The following is an 18,912-nucleotide window of genomic DNA, read 5'->3' as shown; positions in this document are numbered from 1 at the left end:
AGATTTCAGATATCGGCACAGGGCTGAGGTCCCTCGGCAGGGCTCCGTATAGGATTTGGATTTTAAAAAGTGAAGAGAAAAGGTAGCAAGAGACCGTGGCTGCTTTTAGTTTTGTTTTATGCTGCTTAAGAGGCGGCGGGGCAACGTTCATTTGTAGAAAATTCTGAACATGCGTTCTTAATCAAGACAATAAGAATCTGCCTGAGTAATAATAAATAATAAGGAATAAGTGGATTCTACATGAATATATTCTAACGGTGCGCTTTGGGTACGTTGTGCTGTGGCTGGCCCAGGTCCATAGGGTACCAGCTACTTCGCCTAGAGCTAAAGGCAGGAGTCGGGAAATCAGGAATAGATACTATGTCTTGGATATCAGCTCCTATAAAATAATAACACGTGGGGCGCCTGGGTGGCTCAGTCGGTTGAGCGTCCCACTTCGGCTCAGGTCATGATCTCGCGGTCCGTGAGTTCGAGCCCCGCGTCGCGCTCTGTGCTGACAGCTCAGAGCCTGGAGCCTGCTTCGGATTCTGTGTCTCCCTCTCTCTCTCTGACCCTCCCCCGTTCATGCTCTGCCTCTGTCTCAAAAATAAATAAACATTAAAAAAATTTTTTTTAATAAAAATAAATAAAATAATAACGCTCACTTCTGTTTATCACCTACAATAGCTAAAGGGACAAATGTATATTTGAAATGCATATTCATTACAACATATAGGTAAAGGGGGCAATGTAATTACTTAATATTTTCATTATAATCTATTTCCGGGCAAGAGAAACAGAACTTTACAAAGAAAAGGAAAAGGAGGAAGCACCCAGAACACCCTTGTCATCATCTTCTCTTTCCTTCCTGAACAATCTAGTCCTAAAGCCTTTAGGTGAAGCATAGGCGTTGTGATGAGGGAGCAAGAGGGGGGCCCAGGAGCCCAGAGCAGGGGTCAGTGAGGAGGGAGAGGAGGGCGGGTTTCATGTGGGTGTCAGAGCCCAAATGGGATAAAAGGACAAGTTATAATCCACACGCCCTACTAACTGTGTAACCACGGCTATGTCACTACATCAATTTAACCTGAATCATTTCTTGTCCTATATAACTAACATTTACTTTTTAGGGCTATGGAGACAGTTAAAAGAATGCTTGACCTGTCATTAATCCCCACTAAATGTGGCTGTCATTCCCATACTACTATTTTTCCAGATGCATGTATGTATAGAAAAAAGACTGAAAAGGAATATACGAAAACAGCAATGAACCTGATTTTTATATTCTTCTATCACTCATACCTTTCAGCGTTTCTTTTCTCTATAATGAACATGTACTTTACTTTCATAATCAGAAAAGAACACACAAGATTGTTCTTAAATACATGGAAGCTAGCTGAACTTTTAAAATGTATCTTTACCGTTTCTAAATGCAGAAAATTAAGATGGCAATTTAAAACGGCCCCAACTGACTCTCACTTCCTTTAAAGATACAAACTGCGAATAGAAACTCGTGAACAAAGCATCCAGAGGAAAGTGGTTTATTGGCTGAAATTAAAACCCATGTATACTCAAGGTAAATACCCATGTGTGGGTTGTACATTAAAAATGAGGAATAATCTGTTAACCTACAAATGATGCTTGTCGATGGGGCAGAGACTTCAAACTAGAAACTCAGTTCCTGAGGCAAGCAGGGGATGCTCTCTCAGTAAGAGCTGACCTTCAGACTAAAAATGTGCCCACATAGAGATTTCAGTGTATTGGGATTGAGACTAAATTGTCCCTTTTAGAGCAGGAAGAGCACCGTATATGCAACCTGCAAACCATCCTTTAAGAAAAGAACAATCTCTATACGATCTCCCTCACAAACTTGTTTGGAGAGTGATTGAGACTCTTAAGTGAAACTGATTTGTAAATTATAAAGCAACATGCAAATGGCAGGGAAGAGATTTAGGGCTTACTTCGATCAGTGTTGGGCAAATGTGGGAATCACCCCATGAGAAGAGGTGAAGGGACACAGCATTAAGCACCAGCAAATCACGCACCACGGGAAAGTCATTCTCTACATAATGACCTTCCCATCTTGCTGCTGACAAGGAGAAAGTCCCAGATTGGTGCCATTGTACAGTTAACACGTTTCTAACAGTTACACGTGTCCCTTTTTCATAAAGACAGAACAGGACTCAGATTCAGGATCTGCAGCAACCAAAGGCAGCAGGCACTTAATACTGTTTTACTTTCCATATTTATAAACCTCTTCTAATTACGCCAAGTGATACTGGTCTTCCACTTAAGATAGTGATAGAGAATCTCCTTCTAAAATGAACCCATCTCAGTGAAACAAAGAAAGTGAACCTATTGAGAGAAAAATATTACATAAGTAATAGTACAGGTAGCACAGGGATATGGCAAGAATCTTGAAGTTAATGTGTAGATGCCTGAAATTTGGAGAATGCTTAATGAGGTAATGCCCTGAAGAGCTAATCCAAACTCTGAATTTCCAGAAGGCAAGGACCAAGTTTTACCTATTTCCAGCATCTCCTCCAGAACCTTACACAGCATGGAGGACAGCACGGGCCCTCTATAAATACTCAATTGATTGAGAAGCAACTCTTATCATAAATACCGGCTTTGGGCCTTGGGGCTCCCCAGCTCTAAAGTCAATACATGAGTAGATTCCCCCAGGCAGGTAAGAGTGAGATAAACCTTGGATAATCAGGAGCTAAAGCCAGTGACAGAATAAACCCAGGGAAGCTTTGTGAGTATAGAAGGATACAGTTTACATGCAATGCATTGGAAGACAAGCAGAAAATCCAAAAAAAACACAAAGAACTTAGAGCAAAAGCTGCTCAAATCCTGCAGCTTCTCCGGTTAGCCTAAGCCTGAGATGCTGCCCCCCCAAAAGAACTCAAAGACAAGTGCACAGAAAGGCCACGTTGTCAGGTCAGCTCCTCCTGAGAAGAAACTAAATTCAGAACTAGAAAAAAAACTTTCACTAAGAACTTATACAGACAGAGAAATCATTTTAAGTAGCCTCCACTCCCAGTGTGGAGAGGGAAATCATTTGAATACTTCACACTGATAAGTTGATTTGGATGACGGAGTAACTCAGGGAAAGTCCTGAAAACTGTTTTAGCACATTTGGGAAACTCCAAAAACAATCAGAATGGGAGGAGGAAAAAAAAAAAAGCAGCTTTTAAAAATGAGCGATAGCTAAAAAAGATAAGGAAATAAAAACAAACAGAAAAAAACTAGTTACATGTAGAAGATTCATTATCACTATAAAATACCTGAAAAGCTTATTCCAAAAGACACATTCAAAATAGGTAGCCAACAGTCTAAAATTTAGACACCAGAGCATCAATATAGTTTTGACCCTCCTAATTACCAAGCATAAAATAGCAGTCTCCTTGGTGAAGGGGTATTGCCAGACCAGGCGTCTCTATGTCCCACGAGATCTTAAAACCAACATGCCAAGTATCAGGATCTCTGCCTTCAAGCTGGGGATCATCCTCACTCTCCTCTTCAGGGCCTGTCAAAAAGAGAAGAGAGGGATCAGGAAGGAAATGTTTCATCTCAACTTCTGGGCTTTATCAACGTGATCTCAGGAATAATTAAGTTTTAATAAAATATGCATAGTAAGTGAACTATATCCTCCTTTTACGTCTCTTAAAAAAACATTCTTTAGAATATCTTTAACATGTCCTTTATTTTTTACTCAGGAAATATCTTTAAATGATAAGGGAATAACCCCAGATACCAAGGAGAATAAAAGACTATTTTATTAATTCCATGCAAATAAATTAGACAATGTGGATTAAATGGGTAGATTTTAAGGAAGATATTAACTACCAAAATCGACCCCAGAAGGGGTCGAAAAGTTAACAAAACCATAAAAGGTATAAAGTCAGAGAACTATCTCTTAGGAAAACATATGTGTCAAGAATTTCAAAGAATTCTACCAAACAATTAAGGAATGGGTTATTTCAATATACTTTAAATTGTTTAAGAGCATAGAAAAAGAAAAGTTTCTGAATTCTTTTCGTGAAGATAGGATAATATGTATCAAAACCCAAAAAGAAAACACATACACACACACACATACACACACAGATCTCACATCTGAGAACCAATGCACAACTCCTAAATATAGGGAAATAGAATTAAATCTAGCAGCATATTAAAAGAATAACATTCCATGACCAAATTGAACTTATCACAGGAATACAAGGATAGTTCAATATGCAAAGTGTTATACTTAAAATTTATCATATTCATAGGTGAAAACTAAGAGTCACCAGACACACACAAAGTATTCAATAAAACACATCCTTTCAAAACCAAAATATCAATAAAATAACGAGTGGCCAGTTCCTTAACACGATAAATACAGACCTCTCTCAATCAAAGCCAGCATCATATATTAATAGGGAAACATTAAAAATATTCCCAAAGTTAAGAATTAGGAAACAATGTCCTTTATCAGCACAACTCATCACTATTTTGGAAGGAATGACCAACACAAGGGTGGTCTCTGGAGTTGCCTAACAGAGGAGCCCTAATTAGACCAAAAGAAAACAAAGAAGTAAAAGATTTTTTTAGAAGAAAAAGTGCATTTTTACAAATAATGTTATTATTTGCGTGCAAATCGACCAGGAAACATATATCCCAAGTGATAGTCAAATTAAGAAAAATGCTAGTTACAAATGTGTGCATATTAAAACATCCAGCAAGATTCTTAAATGTGTATACTGTCTATAAGAAAAAAAAAAACTTTAAAGTATTATTGAAGGACACAAAAGAAAATTTAAACAAATGTAAAGATGTTATTATGTTCTGGGGAAATAAAACTGAACACCATGGGAATGTCCGTTCTCCCTAAACTCATCTATAACACAAACCTAATAGAAATAGCAACAGGACTGATTTTTAGTTAAGTGGCGCTGGTAACTAGACAAGCTGATTCGACAAATCACATGGAAATATAAACAAGCAAGCATAGCCAGGGAATTTTTTTAATGCATAAAGAGCTCCTGCACATCAATAAGATAAAGATCAATAATCAAACAGAAAAACAGACCAAAGTTATGAAGACAGAACACGTAAAAGGAAGTGTGTAAACATTTAAGAGATGTACAAACTTACTCATATAAGAGAAATGCAAATTAAAGCCACAACAGATATTTGGTAACTTAATCAGATCAGAAAAGATCAAACACTTTGATAAAATATGGTATCAGTAAGAGTATAGCAAAATGGCATATTCACACTCTCTGTAGAGAAAAATCTGGCAATCCTTATCAAAATTACAAATGCTTCAACACTTTGAACTTCTAGGAGTTCCGCAATGCCACTTTCAGAAATGTATCCTCAAATTCCTACCTGCAAAGGCTGCAAAATGACTTTACAGCAAGGATGTGCACTGTACCACCATTTAGAAAAGCCAAAGATCAGAAATAACCCAAATATCCATCAATAAATTTCTGGTTAAATGAATTATGAAATGTCCAGGCAATAAAATATTCTGTAGCCACTAAAAGTAAAATGACTATGCACTGACACAGAACTATGTGATATATTTTTAAGGGAAAGAAACTGACAGGCCACAGTTTGTGTAAAATACAAACACATACACACACGTGTGTATACATGTACAGGTAATATTTCTAGAAGGATACTCAAGATTTGTTTTTACATGTGGCTGGGAAAACTACGTGGCTGGGGTCCAGGAGGGGAGAAACACATAAACGAAGTGAAAGGCAAGGAATATAATCTGCCTACATGAACAGTCCTGCAGGGATGGCCCGATATAAAAATGTATAAAAGTTCATTTAAGAAATATTTATTGAGCACTTATTATACATGAGGCACTGACCCGGGCACTTGAGATCTATCAATGAATGAATCAAAGAGCTTTGCCCTAGTGGAGCTTTCTTTCTAGTGAAGTTGTAAATGTTCAAAGGACATTTTAAATTCCATTAGACACCAGTCTCTGGTCTTCAAGGGCAGGGTCCAATTTCCTGTTTCATCTGCATTTAGAGCCCTACTAAGTAGCACATAGAAGGCATTCAGTGAATGGCTGTACTTAAGTGCTTACTGAAAAAACAAAATGCAGGGGCGCCTGTGTGGCTCAGCAGGTTGAGCTTCTGCCTTCGGCTCAGGTCATGATCTCACAGTTCATGGGTTCGAGCCCCACATCAGGGTCTGTGCTCACCACTCAGAGCCTGGAGCCTGTTTCAGATCCTGTGTCTCCCTCTCTCGCTGCCCCTCCCCCACTCGCGCTCTGTCTCTCAGTCTCTCAAAAATAAATAAACATTAAAACAAGTTTTTTAAAAAAATGCTCTTTCAGTTCACACCATTCACAATCCTTACTGGACTAGAAGGCAGGGAAAAAGTGTTAATTCCGGGGTGGGGGGAGTAGGAAACACTACGAATTAAACCAAATAACATAATAAAGTGTGGCGCTGCTAAGTTAGTACTGTTCTTAACAGTGAAGAAATTGAGAGAAGGGACGGGCTCGGTGAGGGTTAGAATGGGTAGAGCAGAATTCTTGGAGAAGATCAAATGTGAAAGACAAGTACAGAGTCTCAGCGGGTAGAGGAGGAAATGACGCAGGAAGACAAAAATATGCAAAGTGTCATGTGGTCACAACGGGCAAGAAAGCGGGTTTCACGCAGGCTGCATCAGGTGGGTGTCACATCCAGAGCCCAAAAGTACATGCATCCCAGAGGGCACGGACCCATCCACAGAAATTCCTCGTTCTGAACACCCCACTCTGCGGTGACTGTGCGCAAGGGTCAAAGGCAGTGAAAGAAGGGGAAAGGGGGATGAAATCCCCTGTATACTTATTAATTCACATTACTCTGCAGAATGGTGGGGAAAGAAACCGGACCAGAAATCCAACTTCAAGGAAGGAATGCGACTAAATGACCTCCAAGGGCCCGTCCAGCTCTAGATATTGTTCAATTCCTTAAGTTTGAATCTAAAATCTGATACTGCCATAAGAACAGAATCTTATCTTGTTTTCCTATTTGTTACTTCTGATAAATGTCTTCTCAAGCATTCTGTGGTTAGGAGCAACTCTAAGCTAGTTTTCTTTACGAATAAAGTCATAGAGTAAAAAGTCTAAAGCCATTTTTCTAGGGTAATCCCAAAACCATTTAAAAGAGAACCCTCTAGGTTGATGGGGGGTGGGAGGGAGGGCAGAGTGGGAGGGAGGGCAGGGTGGGTGATGGGTATTGAGGAGGGCACCTTTTGGGATGAGCACTGGGTGTTGTATGGAAACCAATTTGATAGTAAATTTCATATATTAAAAAATAAAAAAAAATAAAAAAATAAAAAATAAAAGATAAAAAAAAAATAAGAGAACCCTCTAGAACAGGAATGACAAATATCTTACATATCAGAGGACACAACTAATTCATCGGTTGTGGCTTTTGTGACCCCTGGTACAGAATTATTCTGAATTTCTCTCCAAGCTCAGCAGAAAGAGTGGTATAATCAATTACTGATGTCTGTCACTGGCACTAGAAGGGGTCGTTAGCAGCAGCAGAGACAGATTATTTGCTATACACGTCTGATGGCACTCTCTAGGCATGTCTTATTTATACATAATAGTTACACCTGAAAATTCTAGAGTTTGCTAGAAAACTAGAGCTCATGGACCAGAAAAGAGCCCACGAAAGGCGTACAACTTGACCTGCACGACATCTTCTTAACCAAACCAAGTTAGCGGGAGCCTGGGTGGCTCAGTTGGTTAAGCGTCTGACTTGGGCTCACAGTTCGTGGGTTCGAGCTCCACTTTGGGATCTGTGCTGACACCTCAGGGCCTGGAGCCTGCTTCAGATTCTGTCTCCTTCTCTCTCTGCCCCCTCCCCTGCTCATGCTCTGTTTCTCTCTCAAAAATAAATAATGAACATCAAAAAAATTGTAAACAAAACTAAGTTAGCTGCCAACTGATACAGGTGCTTTGCATAAAAATACGAATGTCCAGCTATTCTTGAATTACAAGATCTGGTATCAGGCAGTCACAGGCGAAGAAGTAACTGCCCCTTTGAGACAAGGCATGTCCTCTCTGCTAGTGGCAGTCCCCGTCAGCCATTTCACCTATTTGCAGTAGCTGCCTGGCCCCTACAGCCACTTATAAGTCTCTGAACTTTGTTCTAGTCCACAGGCAAACCAGGCCCATCACCTGCTTAAAGTAACTGGAACACAGTCACAGCCCATTCATTCACACAGCAGTCCGAGGCTGCTTTCACCTAAAACAGCAAGGCTGAGTAGCAAAGACACAGAGCATAAGGCCCACGAAGCCGAAAATATTCATCATCCGGCCAGCCCCGTATTAAGAAATGTTTGCCAACCCCTGCTCTGGAGTCTTGATATCTGTGATTTGATAGAGATGTCTACTGTGCACGTTAGTGAGGAAGCCAGGCTTTATAAAATAATGATGATGTCACGTGATGAATACCAGCATACGACATAATAAAGTAATTAATGCTAAATTATTTGATAACCAGACCCATTTAGCAAAAGAATACTGATATGAGAAATCGTATGTTTATATTTGTGATACCCTAGGGCTTTCAGTGGCTTCGTTCTAGAGAGCCCTAATGATAATAGATGTACCAAGGAGCACATGGAGAAAGAATAGAAATATTCTATGAAGGCTTTTCATATGTCTCTCTCTCTCTCTCTCTCTCTCTCTCTCTCTCTCTCGTGAAATCCACTATGACTGAACTTTAAAAAGAAATGATTTTTAAACTACAGTGACAGTGACGCTATAGTGGCTTCAAGTCAGTGAATATGGCTATTCTTCTAAGTGGTGGTCTTTGTAGGCTAATGGGCTAGTTGACAACTCTCCCCTCTCTCTGCCATCCCCCACTCATCCCAGTATGGCACCAATAAAGTCTCGAACGACAAACAGAGACAGTCACTGCAATCGGTGTTTCCTGATGTCTCCCATAAATCCAGCACCTTTGAAATGTGCTCATTAAAATAAGGTTTTCTTGGAAGGTTTGTTTCCCCCTTGGGCTGGGTCCGGAGGAGGAAGGGAAGCTCTGTGTCTGATAAATTTTTTACTGTGTAAGTATAGCGTTGCTCACTTACTCCATAAAATCAACTCGTAATTATCTATAGCAACTGCAGCTGATTACTCTGCCTCATGTTATTCTGGAAACAAGCAGAGGCAATCGGCTCCTACTTGCCTTTAAACCCCAGGAACGCTGAGAGGATTGCAAGTGTCTCGTGTCTCATGCATTCCTGGCTCCCACCAGCCAAACCGTTCAAGAAGTCAAAGACGTGACAAAATACGAAAGAATGCTAAGTGTAAACGTCAAGTTTAAAATTCTAAAACATCCCCCCTCCCAAATTAGCCAATTTGATTCTTTTATGCTAACTAGGTTTTGAACAATTAATTCCCATTTGGTGAAAGAGAAATGCCATCAAATATATTTCCTATTCTCTATTCCTTTGGCCAAGTACTAAGATTTCTATGACTCTGGCCTTGGCAATTATATTCTGTTTCCTTAACCCCACCCCCAGAAGGGCTTAAGCAGCAGGTCCCTTCCTTCCTATCCACGTCCTAGATCTTGAGGCAGGAGAAACCCAGAAGTTGCAGCTAGTCAGCTGGTATACAAAAGCTCATGGTGCTTTCTCTGTCCCGTGCTGATCTGTGACACTGCAGTGTCTGGGATGGAGAATCTGTCTTGGAAAAGGGAGAGAGTCAGAGGGGGGAGGGGAAGATGTGGGGTTGGGAAGATACATTCTGGGAGGGATAAGGCATGATGGATGTACAAGATGGGTGCAATTCTGAGCTGCAATGTAGCAAATGAAGGACACGGAATTGCAAGCGAAGAGTTTGGAGAGGTGGGCAGAGGCCAGGACACGGATGGCTTTGCGAACCATGGTAAGCAATTTAAGACTGAGGGCAATGACGGACACTAACGACTTTTTCATAGCTCAGATGCGTTGTTCAGAGTGGTCCCCCTGAAAGGTAGACACTTCTATGTGCAGTCTTTGCATACTTTTTCTGGATTGGTTTCCACTGTGATGGCGAATGGCATAAGCCAGAGAACATTTGGGAAACACTCCTCAAGAGCATCTCCCTAGGAAAGGAGGGTTAGCCAAGGAGAAGCCACCCTGGAAGATTTCTACAACTTAGAGACACAGTCCTTGGTTGGTCGTGAGGAATGAGCAGTCAAGCCTGGGGCTGACAGACAGCAAACTCCTTCCCAGCCACTGAGGAATGAATGGTCTGAAGAAATGAATTCAGAGAAGTTTGAAGGGCGGGGGCACCGGGGAGTACCAAATCAGTCCCAGCTCAGAGTCTATAAGAAGCTGGAGCCTGCTCTCAGATGCCTCAAAACAAGCAATTCAGGACAAACGTAGTCCCTTGACACAGATGAATTCTAAAATTAATTATAAATTATCTGGGGTTTCAGGAGAAATATTGCTAACTCTTTACCGAAAAATCTAAAGCCTTTCAACATGATGTCTGGCTCTGTCAGCTTTCAGATTGAGCGTCTGAAAAAAAAAAAAAATTTAACATATAAATATCCACATACACAGGAGAACCTCATTACATCATGTTTCATGGGCTTGGGGGGAAAAAGTAAAAGTGAGAAAAGGAGAGAAAAATGGATCTGGATGCTCTTGGCTAAAGCTTCAAAACCATTCCATTATCTGAAGTATAATACGAAATGGGGAAAGGAAGCAGAAATACTTCTCAAACAATACATTCTCCAAACCAGACCTAACACCAGAGGCTGTAACTCCCTGGGCAGTCTCAGGAAAGGACAAAGAGTCATAGAGACTTATAGGAAAGCTTTACGTTGTAAACAACATAGAAGATCAGAACCAAAACTGGATTAATCAAAAGACGATAATTAGTTGTCCGTCTAGCTTCAGGCAAAGCTTTATCCAGAGTTCAAAGTACATGTCCAAGACTCAGTTTTTCTCCTTCTCAAAGTTCATGAAAAAGAAAGGGAGTGGCCACAACAGCAAGGGGCAGGCATGTGGGGACCATGAGACTGCTTGTCCCAAGAGAGGAAAGCAACAGCTTAAGAAGAGCCAAAAGATGAAGGGAAAGACACTGGAAATTGACCACACTATTAACTATTGAAATAACTGCTTGAAGCCAGTGAGGTCGCTGGGCTTAGTATTAAGTAAGACAACTCCTTATCTTTTTAAATGAAGTCTGTTTAGGTCAGGTATCCGCTATTTGCAATCGAAAGAATCCTAATACTAAACAGAAATTGTAGTTATAGAAATCAGAGTTATTGGGCAGTGGCCAGAATGTAGATGAACAGCATAAACTACTCAAAACTAGAAATACTGACTTTAGGCAACAAATACTTACTCTTCTACCATTATCTGCACAAAGAAGGACAGAAACCATGTCTTTAAGGAGCTTACAATTCTAGTTCAAGTATGTGCAAAACTAATGTATGGCCCTGGAAGGCAAGACAGTGGTTACTGCTCAAGGGGGAAAATACACTGGAAGGAAGCATTTCTGAGGTGCTAATATAAATGATGCCATTCAGTAATACAGAATTAAATTGTCTTAGACAATAAAACTTGTTCCACTCTAACCTGTCCTCTTATTCCCTGCACATCACATGAATACATCATTAAAAACTCAGCCATTCTTGGGGAAGGTATTTGCAAATCACTTATCTGTTAAGAAGTTAACATCCACAACCTATAAAGAGCTCCTAAAACTCAACAACTAAAACAACAACTCAATTCAAAATGGGCAAAAAAAACCTTGAAGAGACATGTCTCAAAAGAAGATACACGAATAGCCAAGTAGCACATGAAACAAAGCTCAACATCATTAATCATCAGGGATCGAGGAAGCTTCTGTAGAAAATTCACTATCTTGAGTGTGGTCATGGTTTCACAGGTGTGTTAAAACTCCTACGAAGGTAAACTTTAAATATGTGCAGTTTGTTGTATGTAAATTATGCCTCAGTAAAACTATTGAGGGAAGGGGGCAAAAATCAGCCATTTTTGTTGGCTGGTCTTCTCTTGACAATTAGGAGATGTCACTGCTGGTCCTCTTTTCTCACCGGCACTCAACACTGCCCCTTTTCTCCAGGGAAAAGATGGGTGCCATCATACAAACACCTCTCCTTACCTCTGCCTCTTCTAATCCGGCCCCTCTTCTCCAATCTGGATTACTTCTGCCTCTTCTAATCCGGCCCCCCTTCTCTAATCTGAATTACCTCTGCCTCTTCTAAACCGGCCCCCCTTCTCTATTCTGAATTACCTCTGCCTCTTCTAATCCGGCCCCCTTCTCCAATCTGGATTACCTCTGCCTCTTCTAAACCGGCCCCCCTTCTCCAATCTGGATTACCTCTGCCTCTTCTAATCCGGCCCCCCTTCTCCAATCTGGATTACCTCTGCCTCTTCTAATCCGGCCCCTCTTCTCCAATCTGGATTACCTCTGCCTCTTCTAATCCGGCCCCCCTTCTCTAATCTGGATTACCTCTGCCTCTTCTAAACCGGCCCCCCTTCTCTAATCTGGATTACCTCTGCCTCTTCTAAACCGACCCCCCTTCTCCAATCTGGATTACCTCTGCCTCTTCTAATCCGGCCCCCCTTCTCCAATCTGGATTACCTCTGCCTCTTCTAATCCGGTCCCCCTTCTCCAATCTGGATTACCTCTGCCTCTTCTAATCCGGCCCCCCTTCTCCAATCTGGATTACCTCTGCCTCTTCTAATCCGGCCCCTCTTCTCCAATCTGGATTACCTCTGCCTCTTCTAATCTGGCCCCACTTCTCTAATCTGGATTACTGCAATAGTCTCTTTCTGCTGCTTCCAGTGCCACCTCCCTCCTTCGACTCAAACCCACAATGGCTCCCATCTCCTGCCACACTGTGTACAAGCCCACTACCTCATATTACAGTATTACATCCGTATTAGCTGCTGCCCACTGTCGGCTCCTCGTCTTTCCTCTCTGTCTTCACGGCTGTTACTCTCCCTCTTCTCTCACTCCACTACTGCGTCTGCACTTGCTGCTTCTGAAATATCCCAACATCGGGTTCCATCTCTAGGCCTTCAATATTCCCTCTACCCAGGCTGTTCTCCCGCTCACTCCTTCCAGCCTTGGCTCAAATGTGACCTTCTGAAGGAAGCCTATTTAAAACGGTACACCTGTGCCTCACCCCTGTACAAACTTCTTGTTCGTTTTCTGTCTCTCTTTGCTAAAATATAAGCTCCATGAGGGCAGGGATTTTTGTTCATGCTTAGATGCTCGGCATCTAGAAAAGTGGTTGGCAAACAGTAGATGCTTACTGTTAAGTGCATAAATAATTCCATGGGGATTTTTTTTTTTTTTAACGTTTTTTTGTTTTTTGTTTTTTTTTGAGACAGAGAGAGACACAGCATGAATGGGGGAGGGTCAGAGAGAGAGGGAGACACAGAATTGGAAGCAGGCTCCAGGCTCCGAGCCATCAGCCCAGAGCCCGACGCGGGGCTCGAACTCACGGACCGCGAGATCGTGACCCGAGCTGAAGTCAGACGCTTAACTGACTGAGCCACCCAGGCGCCCCAAGGGGATTTTAAAAAATAGGACTTGGTAGACCAAAAAAGTTTTACTGAGCGGTAGAAGTGACTTCAAAACTAACTAACAACAGGGGTGCCTGGATGGCTCAGGCAGCTAAGTGGCTGACTCTTGATCTCAGCACAGGTCTTGATCTCAGGGTCGAGCTCAAGCCCCACACTGGGCTCCGTGCTGGGCGCAAAACCTACTTAAAAACAACAACAACAACAACAACAACAACAACAACAAAACTAACAAACATGGCATGATACAATGAAACAAACAAAGTCAAATGAGCTTTGAGATCTCAGATAGGAATGGGGGAAGACTAAGACAAACATTAAATATCATAGCATTTGGGGGGCACATGGGTGGCTCAGTTGGTTGAGCATCTGACTCTTGATTTCAGCTCAGGTCATGATCCCGGGCTGGTGGCATGGAGCCCCAGGTCAGGCTTCTCGCTGAGGGTGGAGCCTGCTTAGGATTCTCTACCCCTCCCCTGCTTGCATGCTCACGATCTCTCTCTCAAGAAAGAAAAATCCTAACATTTAAAAAAAATTAGGAATGCTCCCAAGCTCCTAGCTTCAATTACAGTCTAGTCTTTCATGCTCCCAAAGACAAGCTAAGGAAGACAAAGCTACTCGTTTAAAAGTAAAGATTTAAGAATTACAGCAACATGGGGGGGACTGGCTGGCTCATTTGGTGGAGCAGGTGACTCTTGGTCTTGGGGTTGTGAGTTCAAGCCCCATGTTGGGTGTACAGATTATTTAAAAATAACATCTTTTAAAAAAGAGAGAATCATGGCAACCAATTTCCATCCTTAAGTGAATTCAGTTTTTCCTAGTCAAAGACATGAGTGGGAATCCTAGAATTCTAAGATAAGTATTACAAAGTCCCTGCTTTCTAGTCTATCACATACTCAACAGGAATCATGGACTGGTCTCTCTTCCTTTTCTTCCTCACCTTTCCTTCCCAGGAATCTGGAAAATAGGAATCTGCAATACGTAGCATGAGTTAAAATTCTTGGGGTGCCTGGGTGGCTCAGTCGGTGAAGTTCAGGTCATGATCTTGCAGTCTGTGGGTTTGAGCCCCACATCGGACTCTGTGCTGACAGCTCAGAGCCTGAAGCCTGCTTGGGATTCTGTGTCTCCCTCTCTCACTTCCTCTCCCCCACTTGGCTCTGTTTCTCTCTTTTTCAAAAATTAAAAAAAAAACACTAAAAGAATTTTTTTTAATAAATAAAATAAAATTCTTAAGAATTTTTTTTTTATAAAGACAACGCTGCAGAAAATGTTTCCTTCCAAATGACCAAAAACAGTAACAAATAATTATTTACCTGATCTTTTTGAAGGTATTCCCGTTGGAGAACAATTAAACAATAGATTGTTAATGCCTTCCCTGCTAAAATGTGTGTGTGTGTGTGTGTGTGTGTGTGTGTGTGTGTGTGTGTGTGTGTTTGTATCTAGGAGTAACAAGCAATTGCCAGCAAAGCTAGCATAGGAAAATCAAATACTCTGCCTATTTACACATGATTCCCTGAAGCCATTCCTGATTAAATATTGTACCATTTCAATCTTCTTACTGGGGATATCTATTAACTAGGACTGCTTGTGAAGCCAATGAATTTATCATATAATTACACGTACCCTATACAAATTACTTCTCGATGACCTCTACTCACAGAAATAAACCAAAGAGGCATGACTGGTTCATTATAAATCCACATGAAGATTTCTCTAGGAAAAGGCATTGAGAACAAAGTCCTGAAGGATCTTAAGCTGCACCTGAATTTAATTTTCAGCAGGAAGTAATCACTTCTGTTCTGAACTCCTAATGCATTTGCAGGAGCTCCTATGGCATGAAACACTCTCTTATCACTAAGTAGCTATGTGACCTTGGACCAGTCACTGCCATTCTCCCTGCCTCAGTGTCTTCATGTATAAAATGAGACACTTGAACTAGGTGACTTCAAAAGTCTCTTCCAGACCTGATGTTTCCTCATTTCGTAATTATAATCAAAGGGCACACTTTATTTCACCCATCTTTTCAACACAAGAAGAGCATTTGATTTACTTCTGCATCCTCTGCAGTGTCTAGAACAGTTAACTGAACCTCCTTGAGCAGCGGCTTGACAAACGTGTCCAAGGATCCAGAAAACAGTACAGTTGGCTGAAATTTCCTTTCTCTTCACTCCCTTAAAGCCTTTTCTAACCCTAGTCGTGATTTTAACCCAAGTGGCTCTCTTTAAGTCCACCCTTCCCATACTTCTGGCAGGATTACAAGGAGGCCAGAGAAGTAAACATATCCCTTGTCACCTGGCAAAAGTCGTCTGGAAGAAATGCATCCACCAAAAACAGGTTCAAGGCACATGCTTTGTAAGCCATCTGACCCAACACCACAGCTGGAGACCTAGACAGAGGTTCCATTTCATACAGTAAGCTTATCTAATGCATTCCAATCACCTGAGAGCATGTGTAGGAAGCTATAGCGGATGTCGCGGTGGGGGGAGAGAAGTGAGGTGGCGGGAAGGAGAGGAGAGGAGACAGGATCTGCGAGGAGGAGCATGTAGAATATTCCCTTCACTTTTCCATTGGTGGACACTTTAGAAACCCAAATCCCAGAGGGAGCTGTACTGCAAGGGTAGAAAATATCTGCTCATAAGGCACTTGGCCTTCACTGTTAGGACTCTGAAGCCAGAATGTCTGGGTTCAAATCCCACCTTTGCTCATTAATAGCTGTACTACCGTGGAAAAGTTAATCATCCTCCCGTGCCTCAGTTTCCCCATCCGTAAAATGAGGAGAACAGCAGCACTTGGTTCACAGGGTTGTTACAGGAATAAAATGGGTCAATACATGTCAAATGCTTATACCGATGCCCAGCACACAGGAGGTGCTCAATAAATGAGAGCTCCTGGTGTTACTGCTGTTATAATCATGAGAGCTCTGGGATTCTCGGGGGGGCTAAGAGAACAAAGGAATCCCTCTGCTCTTACGGATTTGAACTCTGCACTTCCCTCCTCCAGACGACAGTCAGTTGCAAGGCTAAACCTTCATATGTTTATGTAGACTTGTATACTTTATCAGTCTTAACTACTCCCGACCACAGAAACTGCTCATTAAAAATTTAAATTCCTTTCTGAACGACATTCTAGGCTTCAAAAAAGACTTGATCACCCACGCTCTGGGAGCACAAAAGGACTATTAAAACTGTGGGGCTGAGAGGAGGTGGGAACACAAAGACACCTTTGTAGCAGCCTGAGCTATCACATACCGCTGCCTCAATTTTAGAGAGTTGCCTCCTTAAGAAGGAAACTAACAAACTCCATTGTTCCTTCACATCAGAGTTCTTGGATGTGATCATTCTTAAATCCTTGGCAACGCCTTATTAAAGATCAGAGGATCTCCATTCCTTCCATTAGGACAGCATCAAATCCCCTTCAAGCAATTTTCTTAGGTCAGCATCATTATTTACGATGCCAGAGAAACTGCTAAAATTTCCAAATGCTCAACTAGTTCCTTGTTCCGGGCTGAAGACGTAAGGTAAAAGTTGGAAAACTTTTAGCCACCCCGAGGCAGTGTTTGAGGATGGGAAGTGGGAAGAAATGTGAAGAGAACCACGAGAACGTCCTTTTAAGATCCCTTTTCCAAAAACGGCCATGTTAGTAAACGAAAAGCATACGGCGATAACGACATCCAATTAAAAAAATAGTTTTCAGAAAGCACTGACCCTTAAAAGTTCCAGGTCTTTCCCTGATGGGACATCTAGAACTCTGCTTTTGCAAGCATCTTCCAGTAAACAGGTCGAAGAGATAGACAACAGGGTTAATACTGCATCTTGTACCCCTCTGTCAAATGACCAGGCAAAGAACAAAGTCAGCGTGGTCACGCCATCCTGGATCTGCCCAATTGTCTTAGGAGCCTGTGCTGAAAAACAGCGGAGACCCTGCACCCAGAGCAACTGAACAACACAGGAAGGAAAGTGCCGGTAGGCTGAGAAAAGGTAGCCTAGGGTCTCTGTTCCAAGGGGACCAGGTTTCGGAAACTGCAAGAACAAGTTCACCCACAGCACCCCTTTTAGGACTTGAACTGCAGCAGCGCTTATAGGGGACTGGAGAGTCTCCTAAAAATAGAGGACTGTCTGCTTACAGAACCTACTCCAACCGCTTCCGGCAAGGAAGGACAGTAGTCAAATCCATATGAAGCCGAGAACAAGTCCATGTTTGACAAATCACTCCCATCAAGACAGTGATGTCAACCACAATAAAGGAGTTTGGCAAGACGGGCAACGTGCACCTGTGGGAACCAGGAAAGATTTGACAGATTTTTGTTTTCCCAGCCCTTTATCAGCAAGTTAATTATAGCAACTGTACCGTCTACTCTGAGCTTTAGAGAAAGGAGGTTGGCTGTATGAAACCAAGATCTGTTCTGGGCATGAGAAAGACGGAATGACAGTAGTGCTTACACGCGAAAATACTCCATCTGCGTCCCGTGTAACAGAGAGTTGGGCAGCGCCCCGAGACGAGAAAGAGGTATGTTCCGCGGAGACATGGGTGCGGCAAACCTCGAGAGGGCAGGCAACACCGTGTACACACAGATGCACGCACACGCTCACGCGCACACACGCTCACGCGCACACCTCCAGAGCTTACACAACTCTGGTCGTGTTACACTCAGAGCTGCGACTTCACAGGGCAGACTGTACCTTCACAGCTATAACTATACACCGCCACTGCTGAGCGCTCCACGAGGTTTTCATCGTGATGCCAGCTCACGGCCATTTTCCCCATGCCAAAGTAAGGCTCCTCTTTCAGGTAGGGCATTTTCTGGGGATCCATGAAATTCAACAGAGTTACGTTGTATGCCGCTCTGTTCTTAATGTCCGCCTCATCCTGCCCATCGAAGGACCCCATACCGACCCGGGGGAAGTCTGGCCCTATACACACTGGCACGGCATCGATATTCGACTTCTCTTTGCAGGCGAGTTCTTCCAGAGCCTGGATGGTCTCTATCTGCAGGTAGTCATTGAGCCTGAGGAAGGTCTGACAAGCAGCCGCTATTTCAGCCTCCTCGTATCTCGTACTAGCACCCTTCACTGGCCAGGGTACCGTAAAGAGCCTGGTGTTCAGGTACTTGTAGGTGCAGCCTGGGTTTCCGATGAGGATGCGAGACACCGGAGTGAGCAAATCTTTGCCCTGGATCCTAACCAGGTCCCGAAAGAAGCAGCCATGCTTGTGCAGTGTGAGGAAGGCTTCTTGAACTTCTTTATGGAGCTCCTCGGGGACGCTGCCGGCTTCGCGGAGAATTAGTTTAGGATATTTCAGCTGCCACTAAAACAAAACCAAAGCAAAAATACGTGTTCATGGATAGCTATGATTCTATCATTTCCAGAAGTC

General features: G+C 42.4%; 1 protein-coding gene across 4 annotated transcripts in view; it reads right to left on the bottom strand.

The window, feature by feature from the left end:
* FTO (FTO alpha-ketoglutarate dependent dioxygenase) overlaps nucleotides 1–18,912 on the bottom strand; it is a 391,598-nt gene that overhangs the window by 243,319 nt on the left and 129,367 nt on the right. For all 4 annotated transcript variants that reach the window (XR_008423371.1, XM_019455928.2, XM_053906114.1 and 1 more), the window contains exons 3-4: nucleotides 18,222–18,846; nucleotides 3,365–3,508 (exon numbers count right to left, since the gene is read on the bottom strand). Coding sequence is in view for 3 of the 4 variants with exons in the window: in XM_019455928.2 (XP_019311473.1) it covers nucleotides 3,365–3,508; nucleotides 18,222–18,846 (769 nt within the window). In the remaining variant the exon portion in view is untranslated. The remainder of the gene's footprint in view (nucleotides 1–3,364; nucleotides 3,509–18,221; nucleotides 18,847–18,912) is intronic.

Source organism: Panthera pardus, unplaced genomic scaffold (assembly GCF_024362965.1).
Source record: "Panthera pardus isolate Hobbes unplaced genomic scaffold, ASM2436296v1 HiC_scaffold_18, whole genome shotgun sequence".
Taxonomy (NCBI): Eukaryota; Metazoa; Chordata; class Mammalia; order Carnivora; family Felidae; genus Panthera; species Panthera pardus.
The sequence above is the reverse complement of the archived record's forward strand: the minus strand, read 5'-3'. Positions and strand labels throughout refer to the sequence as shown.